At 44.3% G+C, this 15,091-nt stretch overlaps 1 protein-coding gene across 2 annotated transcripts in view; it reads left to right on the forward strand.

The window, feature by feature from the left end:
• Positions 1–14,580, forward strand: part of ARHGAP20 (Rho GTPase activating protein 20) — a 62,882-nt gene extending 48,302 nt beyond the window's left edge. For both annotated transcript variants that reach the window (XM_040544079.1, XM_040544080.1), the window contains 6 exons: positions 3,012–3,190; positions 5,932–6,093; positions 7,411–7,520; positions 8,489–8,678; positions 9,412–9,523; positions 11,966–14,580. In XM_040544079.1, the coding sequence (XP_040400013.1) occupies positions 3,012–3,190; positions 5,932–6,093; positions 7,411–7,520; positions 8,489–8,678; positions 9,412–9,523; positions 11,966–13,029 (1,817 nt within the window). In that variant the 3' untranslated portion in view covers positions 13,030–14,580. The remainder of the gene's footprint in view (positions 1–3,011; positions 3,191–5,931; positions 6,094–7,410; positions 7,521–8,488; positions 8,679–9,411; positions 9,524–11,965) is intronic.
• Positions 14,581–15,091: the final 511 nt, after the last annotated feature.

Here is a 15,091-nt window from a genome sequence, read left to right on the forward strand (position 1 = left end):
AGGTTATTCTGTTTATTTTTCCTTTAAATGCAATAAAATCAGCAACTTGGAAACCGAGTTTGAGCAGCACCTCCAGCAAGGCTCTCAGCTGACACCTGCAGCCATCTCACTGTAACCCTCATGCAGACATGGCACGTGCCCTTGGAAAGCTCAGAGGCATAAGATTTTTAACCAAATGTCACCTGGCCAAGGGTGACATTTACCCTGTGGTGGTGGTACTGCTGGGCTGGACGCCCGGCCCTGGGGGCAGCAGGGGGAAGCCGCCCGGTTGTACCAACATACCCCACGTTAGCCAGCCGTATCTTATGAACATATGTCTAAAAATATTGTAAATATTGATTTGCCTGAAGTTTAACTTGAAAGAACTGACTGCTGTCAGTGGCTCATCTGTCATCCAGATTATTATTTAATCATCTGTGAAAGAGAAAGCAAAATGTAAGCAAGTTGGTCTCAATACGGGAAGGAGATCTTTGAAAACTGTTTGAAAGGGATTTGGTCAGAACGGCTGCTAGGTTTTTAACTAGGTCTGAGGCTTTACTGGGAAGTTTCTGGTTAGTCTATGGGAAGAGGAAATGGCACTTGGGTGGCTGAGCCACTACCAATGAATGGACTAAATTCCCTGCGTATAAAATATGCGTAGAATTGATCCCTAGGCAGACGGCTGCTGTTGTGAGCTCTGAGCAAGATCTGCAACCAAAATAGTGTTGCTTTATTCTGATTCTGGGCTTAGAATTATCCCCCATAACAAGGCCTGGGGTGCAGTGCTGGTGTTTCCCTGTGGAAGTTGTGCATCTGTCTTGGCTGAGAGGAGGCTGGGCACCCAATGCAACTTTGCACAGATTCAAGAGAAGAAAGTTCTCGTCCTCCCTTTCTCATCTGCTCTTTACCCTGACACTTCTGAGTCCCCTTCGAAACAGGGATAGGAAACACATGAGTTCTGTTACTGGTGAGTGTTGATTTTGTAAGCGAGGTGGCATTTCACTGCTGTGCATTAGTTGTTGGTTTCCGTCCTGGTATGTTGAAGAACACCACTTAAGATTTTCCTCCTGCCCCAGGAGAGCTGCATTAAAGCACAATTTCCATTCGGTCACCTTGTCCATTTGGGCTTTGGCTTTCAGGAGTGGAACAAACAGTGAGAGACTTAAGAAAAGTTCTTTCTTTTAAGGTCTTCATTTTAAGACCCATTTTTTTTTTTTCTTTTTTCATTTCTGCTATTCCTGTGTCTCCAAAACAGGACCTCTCCTTAATTTTTACTCCTGCCAGATCTACAGGGCTACCAGAAAAAAACCAAAACAAACAAAAAAACCCACCAAAATGTATTAGTGACTGGGTGACTAGAACTGCAAGAGAGGCAAACCACAGTCACATGCTCATGTCCTGCTCATCCGAAAGAAAAAACGTTGTTTTGAAAGTTTTTCTTAGTTATCTTCTCCCAAAACATGATGTGTCAAGTAAAGCCTTAGACATTGCCAAGCTCATATTTCATGAAGCTTTGGACTGCTTAAAATGTATATCCTCGTTATTTTTTATGAAAAGAATTTTTCATCGGGCTTTAGCATTCATATGCTCACATTTTGAGTAAAACTGTAACTTTTCATCCTGTAAACCTCTAATGAAAAGACTTCCACCCATTCCCGAAGGGAGCATGATCTTCCAGAATGGAATGATGTATAACAGAAAATCACTATTGGGGCTAAAAAATGCATGTAACGAAGTACAGGAGAAAAAAAATGTGGTATTATACTGCGATCCATGCTTCTGCAAGCCTTGCTTCTACCCTCTGCCCTCCACAACAGCAGAAAGCTGAATGTTTGACCAGGTGAAAGAACCAGCTAATAGAAAGGTGCATAAGGTAGGTGAGCTACTAAATCAAAGCTGAGTGGCTTTGAAGACTTCAGAAAAGGAAAAATATGTTGGAATAAGTTTTTCCCAGTTAGCACTTCCATCGTAAATGGTGTCAACTCACCTTTAACAGTAGCCCATGCTTTTAAGAAGCATTCAACTCACTGATGTTGAGAGAGGTTATGTTAGAAAACTCCTTGTGTCTTAACATCAGTATTTCCTTCTTCATGCACTGCAAACAAGGGCTTCAATTAGCGGTGCTCTTTAGCTGTCTAATGAAATACATTAAAATAAATGAAGACAAATGGAGCCCATCAGTGTGCTGGCAGCGTGCTGAAATGCCATCTGGAAAGCGTTGATCAAAGGGCAGGCACCATCCCTGCATCGTGGTCAGTAAGGACACGCTAGTTCTGCGGAGAGGAGAGCAAAGGTGGCGGCTTCTCCTAGCCCGACAACGTCTCACCCAGTCGATGAGGGGGAATGGGCTAAAGTTGTGCCAGGGGAGGTTTAGGTTGGATATTAGGAAGAACTTCTTTACTGAAAGGGTTGTTAGGCATTGGGAAATGGTTGAGTCACCATCCCTGGAGGTCTTTAAAAGACGTTTAGATGTAGAGCTTAGTGATATGGTTTAGTGGAGGACTTGTTAGTATTAGGTCAGGGGTTGGACTGGGTGATCTTGGAGGTCTCTTCCAACCTAGACGATTCTGTGATTCTGTGATTCTCTGGTGTTACTTGTGGAGAGAGTGGAGCTAGGATGCCTCCGGACGGTCAGCCAAGGTGAGGGCAGTGGTGTTTATTTACCTATTTTTTCCGGAGAAGGTCTGTGGTTCGCACCTGTGGGTAGGAAACGAGTCACTGGGCACAGGCCAGCTCCATGGGAAGCTGCTGGGCTGAGGTTCACCATCCTGCACTGAGGGGTAGGCGCTGGTGCTGTGCTCTAGCCGTGCAGTGCAGGTCTTGGTGAGCCTCTCAAGATTGTGGGTAGGGCAGCGCAGTCTCCACACACGGACACAGGTATGCACGTGGTGGATTAGGCTGAGCCGGGTGCCAAGGAGTTGGTTTGGTTCGTGTCATTTTTTCCTTTGAAACCATAGTAGCCACCGCAAAACAAATACTGGAATTAGAATTGAAATGCATTTCTTCTAATAAACACCTCTCTCTTTTCCCAGACTTAAGCCAGAAGTCGTTTAAAAGGAAAAGATCTATCATAAACTGGGCTTTTTGGCGTGGCCCAGGCACTCACTTGGACAATGTGCCCCTCTCCTCAACATCTGCTGCTCCTGGGAAGCTCTTTGGCCTCTTGCTAACAGCCATCTGTGAGGATGACAACCTGCCCAAACCTCTCTTGGTGAGTCCCAGGCTCGGGGCTGGCTCTTACAGTGGTGGAATTTCTTTGAGAACATGGGGATGCGGTGTAAATGGGACGCTGAAACTACTCGAGCAGAGCAAACAGAAGGAAGCCTCATTTATGCTTCCCAGCAAGAACTCTGGTTTTTAACATATGCTGTGATCAGGCCTGGTCAGTACCAGACAGCCTGAGAAGTGTGTGGTGGGTCGACTGCTCCGGGCTGTTGCTTCCTTACAGCCCATGCTGTACGGCTGGCTCCCTAATCCTCACTCACACGGTGTAAATACACACCATGTTCATGCACACTTCTTAAACCACTCCCAAGGTCTCAGTAAAACCCCCGACTCCAGTCAGGTTGTGCCTGCTGTCCAATGCAGGCAGCCCATGCTTGCGTAGAAATGCCTCCTGTCCTTAAGCAGACAATTTCAGAGCCTTTCTTGGAGGCATCCCAGCACTCTGGGTCCTCACTTTTGATCTGGCATTGCCACTGCAAAAATGGTTGGGATGGCTGGAGGCTTCAGGAACACCTCAGCATCTTTTCACCTTGTGTCAAGCAAGTGCTCGTGCTGTGGGTGCTCAAAACTCCCTCCCCACCCAGTCCAGGGACATCAGAAACATCCTGGAGCCCATCCTAGGCACAATTAAGATAGATGTGTAGCATTTTTTGGACGGGAGTATGTCCTGAGGATTGCCCTGTTATTAATGCAGCAATTGAAACGTTTGTGGAGGGGGAGGGAAGAGCGCCCACCATGATCCCTGCAGGATTGGGCCCTTCCTCTTAGCAGACTGCCTTCCAGCTGGCACAACTCGCCAGAACCCCACTGAAATCAGTGGGGTTATATCAGTTTATAGTAACAGATGGTTTGTCTCCAAAGCTTGTGCTTGATGTGCTGCTTTAGCATTGCCTGAATAGTGAATCATACCAGGACTTTTTGAGTCTTGTAATAGTGTTGGTTTTTAGTTCCTTTTGAGGGGGAATTGTACATTTTTATCAGTTAGGTTATTTAAGTAAGCCTGCCAGAGATGGACTCCGTAAGAATCTGGTCTCTCTTTTTCCCCATCTAAGAGAGGAGCCAGTGCTGCATTTTGGAAATTTTTCCAAAACATAAATATTCAGAAATTCATATCTAAGTTACATCTAACATATCTAAGTTACTAAGTATAGCATCGGAGCTTGGTAGACTTTGTGGTTTGAATCTTAAAACACCGTGTTTATGCCCAAAATATAACTCGCTTTTGATTTCTCATGCGTCTCTGGAGAATGGAAAACTGCTTCTGAGGTACTCTGTGGGATACACCTGCAAGAGAAGGGAAACATCAGGCATGAATGGTGCAGGCATGTTTGATAGCCCTGCTGCAAAGCTCTACGCTTGCTTTTCACAGCTGAAGGGCTCTCTTTTAGGCACTGTTACACCGAATTGTCGTACACCAGTAGCTTCTTTCATGTGATTCTTTTGGATTTACTACTGTAAGGGGGCCTTCCCCGTTTTATTTTGTGGGTATTTTATTCAAAATATATTTTAAAAGTGTTTGTTCAGGCACTGGAGCTCAGTCTGTTTTGACAGCAGTAAGTCCCTGCAAGGAAAATGGAAATGCTGCCACGAGTCCTGCTGCCACGAAAGGTGCTGCTCTGACGTGTCTGCGCAGCCGCGAGTGGCTTTCCACTTCTGCAGAGTGAGAGGAAGCATTAAGAAAGTAAAGGTTAGGAAAATAGTTTTCCTGACGGATATCTGCATTGCTGTGTGTCAGGAAGACTGACCTTACAGCCCAGACTCTGAAAGAAGCCACAAGCTGCTGCTTAGCCGTTAGAGTAACTTGGTTTAATGATGACAGGTTCTCCCCCACCATCCCTTCTGATAAGTTGGTCCTCAAACCACCGTGTGCCTGCACATAATTCAGAGACTGTCTACATGCATTTCCCCTCAAAAGAGACAAACATGACAAATCCCACATTGCTCAGAACACGGCTGCGGAGAAGTGTCTGAGAGGCACCCCAAACGAGACTGCAGAGAATTAAACAGCTGGGGAAAACTGCGTCATCTTATCTTGGGAGAGGTCTTTGATTTGAGCATTTCTGCTCATTTTCCTCTTTTATTTAGCAGAAGAAATCAGGCCCTCATGTTATTTTAGAAGCTGGGCAGAAATCTACTTGTTTCCTTTGAGCTGCTTGCAGGGTGCAATGCCACTCACAAGAAGCAGAAGGGAGTAAAATCCAGCTCTGATGTGGAAGTGCAGATGGATATTAACAAAGGAAGCACTTTCCAGCTTGGATAACGTCTCCTTTTTTCAGACCTCAGTCTGATAAGTTGCAGCAGAAGTCTTCCTCTCTGGTCGGTGCTAATATCAAACACACTGATGAGTGGGGAGGATTTTATGTCTTCCTGCAAAGGGCGCTGCACTAGGCACACGGTAGCCTTTTCCCATACCACAGTGTTTATTTATTTCAATGACTTGGCTAAAACTTGTACAGATCCTGGAAGAGATCACGCACGAGGTTCGTGCTCTGCAGTGGTGGCACCGTGTTTTTGAAGGGACGTTTTCCAAAATCAGTTCCCTGGACCATAGCTTTGCTGTGCAGTTTGGCGTGGCCTGGAGGGAGCCTTGACTTGCGTTTAACTTGTGAGCTTTTTGAGGACTCAGAGGTTCTTGCCTGTGACAAAAGTGGTAAAACCACACTTCAGTGGTAGTGGACAATAAAATATGTCTCTGAGAAAGCCTCTCTGCCTTTTGATTTTGTTTAGGACATGCTTTCCCTCCTTTACCAAGAAGGTCCTTCTACTGAGGGTATTTTCAGACGCTCTGGAAGTGCAAAAACCTGCAAAGAGCTCAAGGAGAAGCTTGATTCAGGCGCCGAAGTGGACTTAGCCTGTGAATCCATATTTGTGACAGCATCTTTGTTTAAGGTATGTGGAGAATGTTCCTTTCTCCCTTTTTGTGTGAGAGCAGCACAGATCTTGGGCACAAACAAGTCGGGCTTTTCACCAGGGACAAGCCCAGAGGGGAGTTGCTAGGCTGAATTAAGAATGGGCTGGCACATTAACGTGAGGGTCACCAAAGGAAGTTACCACTGGATTAGGATGGGGAAGAGGACTGGTCAGCTTGTTTTGCTGCCAGCTTTCCTGAGGTCTCAGTTACGTCCTGGTCCTGCAACTCTCTTAATCTCTCCTTAAAGTCAATGAAATACTAGAAAGGCGAATTTGCAGACCTGTTTCTTTATTCATCAGTAATATCTTACACCGCAGACCCTTGCAAACATATAGTGTTGCCTGAAATATTGGGGTTAATTTTCCGACGGATTATCTTTTCTTACAAACTCGTATGTTAAAAGCAACGTTGCTTGTGCAAAAAGCATCGCACACCTTCAGCAGAACACCAGTCACAAGGAGCGTATCTCTCTTCATATTTTATTACAGTACATCTGTTTATGTATAGTTTTTAGCTTAAAAGAAATTGTAATACCCATTCTCCAGCAAGCATTGCTTTGGGGGAATAGTTTTACCACAGAAAACCATTCTTGCTGCCACATCAGAGGTTTTCATGGGTGAGACTTACACTGTTACGTGTCTGCTGGTGGTTTTAGGGCACACCTATAAGAGCATGGGGGCAGTCACCACATAAGAGCAAATGTGTTATTCATGTGCAACATAGCTTCTCTTACCCTAACGTGTTTGGGAAGCTGGGATTTGGGCTTCTTCCCAAGCTTCAACAGTTCGCCTGCCAGTAGTTGAGGTATTTGGAGACAGGAGCAGGAAGACTATCCCGGACTGGTACAAATACTCCATATCAAAAAGGACAAGGCAGGCAGAGATGCCTTGGAGTTCTTGTGGTCTGGTGGTGTTGAAGGTTGTCATCTGAGGAGGATAAACAGGGGCTACAGATGGACTCAGGTGATAAGTAAAGGCAGACAAACAGTATCAAAATAACTGGCCCCAATGCAGGTGGGTTTTTTTTTTGGTTCAACAATAGCAGATGAAGCATCCAAATACCTCTATTTTGATAGGAAAGGGTGAGGACAAGTCAGGAAAATTTTCACTTCTAGCATAATCCAAAGAACGTCTTTATCTCAGATGATTTTCTGATGGTTTTTTTTGCGGATCAAGACGCTTGTCAGCTAGTGCTGTCCTACTGATACATCTTCCTGTATCTGCGTAGATTATTCCTGTTTCCTCCCACACTCCAGAATAGCTGTTCACGTTTTCTTCTTCTTTTCTCTGGATAAGGATTTTCTTCGCAACATCCCAGGCAGCATTTTGTCATCCCAGCTCTGTGATAAGTGGGTCTCTGTGATGGATCAAGGAAATAATGAAGAGAAGATAAAAAGCATCCAAAGGTAGAGTTACTTAAATTCTCTGTATTCTCTTCCTGTAAAATTATATCCCAGAATGCAGAATCCCAAACATTCAATTTACAACCTGCAATTAAAAAACCACAACTTTAAATAGATGCTAAAAATATCTTTGCATATAACGGAGCATTTAAACATATATTTATATTTAAGGGAGAGCCTGTATGGGGCAAATTTATGACTCTTTTGTCACACTTTTCTGCCTTGTGTGGATGCCAGTAAATAAATGAAATATCTTTTTATGAAAAAAAATATTTATAATATTTATAAATATGCTGTCCAAGATCTGGATTTCTGCCTGGTACCAAAGCCAGAGTCATCCACAGGGAACCTGTGCATGCTGGGTGACAGAGCAGCTGAAATCAGTTCCTCATATTTCCCCCTCATTCATCTCAAATTTTAGTGACCGTTTTGAAGCCAAGATGGAATTGTAAATAAAACACTGGAGCATAGTGAGAAGGGAATCCTACACACTGGAAGGTGATATAAAACAGAAAGTGGGCAAAGTTTCTGTCATGGGAAGCAGAGCTTTGTACACTAGCTGACCTCATGCATACTTCTGTACGTGTATACATGCCTGTGGCAACTCGATGGCAGGTAGTGACAACGGATAGTTCACATTGAATAGTGAACTATCAGGCAACTTCGGTGAAACACAGTTTTGTGTCATACATTGCATGTGGTTCGTTAGCCTGACAGACTGTAATTTTAATTATCTGTTAGGGTATTTCGTGGCATCCCAGGAAACTGCTTAGAGATGTGCTATAATGAGGGCAAGCAGCTGAGCAAGAACGCCCCATCAACACACTACCTGCTTCAATTAGTGGGCCATCTTACCCTGTTCCTGTATTTTCATTGTCTTGACTTCTGTGTATCTATGGAAAATGGTATCTTCAAAGCTTTGGTATTTTCCAGTCACTAATTTGAAGACTTACATTTGTATATGCTTTCAGGTTAATAGAGCAACTCCCCAGAGCTAACGTTGTTCTCTTACGTTACATCTTTGGCGTACTACATGGTATAGAAATGCGATCTGAAGAGAACCAGATGAACGCATTTAATCTAGCTATCTGCATTGCACCTAGCCTGCTCTGGCCTCCTGTTTCCTCCACTCCTGATATGGAAAGTGAATTCACAAAAAAGGTGGGAGACTGCAGTGTACTAAACAAAAATAACCACAAATGTGAAAATAGTTAGTACCTCTTCAGATCCCTGTCCTTTTATCAGGGCTACAGAAACATTCATAGATTCATTCTCATAATCTGCCTGGGAGAAGTGCATTAGCAGAGGAATTCTGTCACCAAAAAGATCTCCAGTTGTTGTAGCCTTGAACAGGACAGAGCAAAAATGGCAAATCTGTATGCAAGAAGGACAGGAGTATTTGGACCCTATTCCAGGGTAGAAAGGGGCATGGTTGGGGGAGAGGATTGCAAAAGGTAGCAGGGAAGGAGACAGTGGGGAATGAATGTCATCTGCCTTTACTGAAGAAGATGGAGTTTGATGTTATGTGGCAAACATTTGGTAAAAACAACTCTAGAGACAGGGAATAACAGGAAAGATGGGATGACGCCTCAGGAGATGCTGCCTTGCTCTCCCTGGCTCCCACTGTTCGCCCCGTGGAGCCACATCCCTTCGTGCCCTGGCTCAGTGTGCTGGGAGAGCTCATGGGGATCGCTCATGGCAAGAGCCCCAGGCTGGCCCACCATGGGGAGGCCTGCTGCAGGTCGTCTGGGGTAAGCCTCTGCACTGAGACTGTTTTACAGAGCGCACTTCATGGATGGCAGTTGCTCGTGTTCTTCCTCTGCACGGTGTGTTTGCCCTGAATGTGATAATGCAAGATGTGACAGGACATCTCTCTGCCATTGCTTTGTTGCAGATTTCTAGTCTGGTGCAGTTCCTCACTGAGAATTGCTGCAGGATTTTTGGAGAGGAGATTAACTCCCTCTTTGGAGAAATACTGATGACATGCAAGAGAGAAAATGGCTCAGGTAATGCAGATGATGTTTTGATCCTATCAGCTAAACACAGCCAGACAGAAGATTGACTCACATGTCTTTCCCAGATACTGCTGTTGTCTCTGTCACCTTACCCAAAGTATTGGTGATAGTCAGTGATTCAGTTTACCACAGAGCTAGAGCACCTCTAAGTGCTGTCCCAAATAATCCCTTGTTCCTATTCCAGTCATCTGAGCTACTATGTTTAAAAAATGGGGGGTGTTAGGGAGAAAGGAAGAAAAGATGTGAAGAAAGAAGAAAGGAAGAAAGGAGGGAAGGAAGAAAGGAAGGAAAGAAGAAAGAAATCTGGAGAGGGTTTCATCTCAAATATATAATTTGTGTCCCAGCATATGTCTTCTCAGAATATCAGAAAGCCAATGATCAACAATGGTTATAATACAGTTGTCACATCATTATATGAGTGCTGAAAGCATTATTTATTATCAAAAGAGAGAGATTCTCCAGATTTTTAATGGGACAGGCAGATTTTGCTCCTAGCACAGAAAAGTCATGGAACTGGGGACTGAAAATGTCCAACAGAGTAGTTGACTGGTATGCAGCATGTTCCAGAATATCATTAATATTCTTTTCTCTAGCACTGTGATAGCATTGATTTTGACTGGAAGTTCAGGTCTCCCCTTAATATATTTCTAAAGCTGCATTTCTACTTCTACTCTTAATGCATTTCTACTCCCTAAGAGTAGAAGAATGTGGAATCGGGCTGAACAGCCAGGTTGCATTCCAGTTATCAATGGAGCACCCCAGGGGTCAATACTGGGTCCAGCCTTGTTTAACATCTTCATTAGTGATCTGGACAATAGGGTAGAGTGCACCCTCAGTAAATTTGTGGATGACATGAAACTGAGGGGAGTGGCTGACTCACCAGAGGGCCTTGCTGCCATCCAGAGGGACCTTGACAGGCTGGAGAGGTGGGCTTACAAGAACCTTGTGAAGTTCAACAAGGAGAAGCGTGGAGTCCTGCACCTGGAGAGGAACAACCCCAGGCACCAGTATGTGCTGGGGGCCACCGAGCTGGAAAGCAGCTCTGCAGAAAAGGCCTTGGGGGTCCTGATGGACACCAAGCTGAACATGAGCCAGCAGTGTGCCCTTGCTGCTAAGAAGGCTAATGGTATTCTTGGCTGTGTCGGGCAAAATATCACCAGCAGGTCAAGGGAGGTGATCTTTCCCTTCTGAGCACTGGTGAGGCCACGCCTGCAGTGCTGGGTCCAGTTCCTGGCTTCCCAGTACCAGAGGGAGCTGGGCATACTGGAGAGAGCCCAACACGGGGTCACCAGGATGATGAAGGCACTGGAGCATCTCTGCTGTGAGCAGAGGCTGGGAGAGCTGGGGCTGCTCAGCCTGGAGAAGAGGAGGCTCAGGGGGGTCTCATCCGTGTCCCTCAATCCCTGAAGGGAGGGTGCAGAGAGGCCGGAGCCAGGCTCTGCTCAGTGGTGCCCAGTGCCAGGACAGGAGGCCATGGGCACAGCCGGGCACCCAGGAGGCTCCCTCTGAGCCCCAGGCAGCACTTCTGTGCTGGGCGGGTGACGGAGCCCTGGCACAGGCTGCCCAGAGAGGCTGTGGGGTCTCCTCCTTGGGGTTCTCCAAAAGCCGCCTGGACGTGGTCCTGGGCAGCCTGCTCTGGGTGTCCCTGCTTGGGCAGGGGTTGAAGCAGATTGCCAGCTGACCTCTGACAGTCCCTCCAACCTCAGTCATTCTGTAATTCTCTGATCTTGCTGTGCTGGGACTGAGAGCTCAGACCCATGGTGGGTTATGGCAGCTGAGCAAGTTTTCAGGCAGGCACTGAGGCACGGGAACTGCCCATGCGTGAGCTCTGCTGCAGTGTGAGATAAGTCCGCTTAGCATAGCCCTGAGCAAAAGAGATTTAATGCGACACCAATTACCGCATATATGGAGCAGGGTGCAGGTGTGCACAGCTCAGTTGAAATGTGGTGACTGTTTAAACAGAGACTGGAACTTTCTTCATAGTGTTGTTCTTAAAAATGTAATTTCTGGAAGACCGTAGAAGCATGAAGTATGCCCTGTTTTCTTCATCTTCCTAGAAGAGGGAAAGAAAGGTTAAATGATGTTTTCACTAACAAAAAGAAACATTCAATAAATTGCTGATTTAATACTCTGTATATAAATTAATGTTCACAGCTGGATTATTTACTGCTGAAGTACTCAAAAAAAAAAGAGACTTCACCCCTATTTGTCCTATTATCCTGTGTTTCTTGACTGATCTGCTACTTAGCACTCATTCAGTTTTTCCTTTCCAAATTTAGACAGTATTTATTTCTGAAATTACTGACGTTTCTCTTTGAAGAGACTTTAAATGACAAATGCCCCTAAAAGTAAAAGCAAAAAAAAAAAAATGCAGCTGCCTGTCAGCAGGGTGGTTTGGTCACTGCCATGCTAACGCTTGGTTTATCCTTGCAGATGTGGCTTCCCTCCATCTGAACGACTCTTCCTACGACAGCCTGGAAAATGAGGCGAACGATGAGGCCGACTCCTCTTCCAGCGACTGGATTAAGAACCGAGATCAGGATAACAGGAGCAGGGAGTCTGTCTTCACCCTGAGTGACGGCGATTCGGAGCAGACAGAGGTGGATGAAATCCAAAGTAAAACCAAATCGAAACAGTTGACGATTTCTGTTGATGTACACCGTAAGTTTTCCTCGCAAGAAAACTCAGAGAAGGAGTCTCTCTGCTCCAGTGCATTGGGCTTCTCTTCAGCAGCTACCTCAGGTGTTCTCAAAGCCTTGAGGAGACACAGGCGCTCCTCAGAGCCTGCAATCGGCCTCCTTGCCCCCAGCTTCACCCACAGTGGCAACAGTCATGAGAAGGCAGCGCGCAAAGCCAGCTGTGACGTTGTCCTGTCTCACGAAGATGAAGACTATCTCCGTCAGCTTCGGTCATTGCAGATGGAAGGGCAAAAGCTTATCAATCAGAGCCTGATTATAGGGATTAACATTGGTAAAAGTGACAACACAAACCAAAATGTTGAAAAGAAAGACTTGTCCCATTGCCTCCTGCCTCCAACGCCTGAGGGATTAAATATTTGCTCAGGATTTAGCTCTTCTAGCCTGTCTTCTCCTGGGACATCTCCGTCTGTGTCGTCAATGAGCTCCCTGGACAGTGCTTTCTCTCAGTTTTCAGACCAATCTGTGTTTACCCCAACCGAAACCTCCTCCCCTTTTGATATCAGCACTTTTCAGTCAGTAAAGAAACACGAAGAGACTGCCGCTGACGTGGCTGATGACTATTTGGTCACACCCACCAGGGTGCCACCATCTCCACAACCTACCGAGGCGCTGGCTGAGGGGGGCTTGGTGGAGCCCAACAGCAGGCCAGCACCCCTGAAACCTACTGAAGGAGTCGACGGCTATTTGATTAAGCCTGACATTCAGCCATTACCTCTGAAAGTCGCAGGAAAAGAGAGACTTCATGATCCAAGATCAAAGAGGAGGTCTAGGAGAGCATTACAGCAATCCAAAGTTTGAAGAGACTGACCAAAGCTTTTTTGCGGAGGAATCTTAACGCTTAAAATAAACACCATAAAGAAAATGCCTTTGGTGTTAGTGTGTGTTCATTTTAAGTTTAATATCCAGGCTGTTCAAATTTAATTGAGCAGTCCCTGAATTCGTGAGTTTTCTTTCTCTAGGAAACTGTTAATGTTCGCACATAAAGCTTTGCAAGAATATTGTAAGAATAATAAAAATTGCTAAAAGCAAGCAAACAGAAACCTCCTGAAAAATCTGATGAGGTCCCAGGAACTAAGAGGAGGGACCTGTTCTGTGAGCCTCTCGAGGCAGCAGGGTTCCTGCTGGGACTCTCCCCTTGACCACTTGTGTGTTGAGCCTTGCAGATGTGGGTCCCGGTCCTTTGTGGTTTTGATGTAGCGTGCAAAGTCAGTGTAGAATCCATAACTGTGGTATTATACTACTGTTCTGAAACTGATAGGTATTACCTTCACTGTCCTCCAAGGAATAAGTGTATTGTTTTCTGTACGTTTCTGAGGTATGTTCAATAGGTGTAGTTATTTCTTTCACACTGCGAAAGAAAGAAAAAAAAAATAAGCTCAAAAATATGTAAAGATAAATGCTGAAGCTTGTAACTAACACCTCCCAACTCTGTGTTTCATTTATTGTGCTTCGTTGGCTGTTCTGTTCATGTTTAAGTTGTGAATAGTTTAACATTGCTGTAAATGGCATTATATATTATTGCAAGCAGAACACATGTAATTTTATTATGCAGCATCTAAAACATCATATAATATATTAAAAGTAATGCATTATCTAAATGCTTTGAGTTTGTATAATATATCCTGATAAATTTTGCTATTATATATGTTCTGAAAAAATGTGTATTTTTGTACTTGCAAAAACTGCTGCTAATTTTATGAGTTCTGTTTTGTTGTTACAGCACTGGTACTGATGTGTATGCATTCAATGCTATATATTAAATATTATTTGTTAAGTCATAAATTCAGTTTATATTCTTTGTAATGTTTTTTAGGTGTTTTTTATAGTTCTACAAGCTATCGCTGAAGCAGAAGTCCCAGTGATGCCACTGTAAATCTTGCCTGGAGAAGGACTGCAGGATTTTTCCTCCCCTTTGGGTGGCATCATTCATACCATGTGTATCATCAATGCTGTTAACTTTTGTAAATTTTGGTAATTTTCAAGCAAGAATTCCTACCCTTTTGATTTTCACCTGGAGACTGGGTAGTGTTTTCAGCTGAGGGGATGATGTGAACAATATTGAGGTGCAGAGAGAGATTTTCAGGTAACAGCTATTAGGGTGGGGAGCAAGTAAGAGAGGGGAGCAAGATTTATTCTTTAACATCAGCAGGATTATCGAGAAGGCAAGAGGGAATAGCAGTGCTAAACTAAGCATCTGTGCATGTGTGCATGCATACAGTTCATCTGAAATTGCATAAATTCATTAATTAGCTTTCCGTTTTCATCCCCCACTCCAGTTAATTCTGGCCATTGGTGGAGTTTCAGATCCTGGTCTATTCAACTGCACTCTGGTAAAGGTGCTTCTGCTCCTAAATCGTTCAGTATTTCTGAAAAAAATACAAACATTGTCCAGTGCTCTAAGCTATTTCCAGGTATTATCAGTGTAAAAAGATTTCTAGCTCTGTATCAGACAGAATGGATTATCTCCAACAGATTCAGGGTGGGAGTTAACTTGAAAATACAGAATCAGAGACTTACTATTTTGGGCTCTAATCCTGCAAATGGTTATATCAGTGAACAGAAGGGCATTTGTAGAGACCTACATAATGCAATAAAATATCATGCGCTTGGTAGTATACCAGCATGTATAATTGTTTACAAGCTCAATTTTTTTTTACTGGAAATTCTCCTTTTTGCATTTTTCATATTTAGCTATTTTAATAAAAAGGTAATATGCAGAATCTGATCTGTAATAGTCACCTTCCAAAGGTAAAACCCTTTGTGTGTATCCTGAGACCTGTCATGTAATAGGTCTACATGTGCACCTCCTTTAAAAGAAAAAAAATGATGGTATTTTGAAATAAAACAGCTACTCTGCACT

The sequence above is a fragment of the Cygnus olor genome, chromosome 1 (genome assembly GCF_009769625.2).
Source record: "Cygnus olor isolate bCygOlo1 chromosome 1, bCygOlo1.pri.v2, whole genome shotgun sequence".
Classification (NCBI taxonomy): Eukaryota; Metazoa; Chordata; class Aves; order Anseriformes; family Anatidae; genus Cygnus; species Cygnus olor.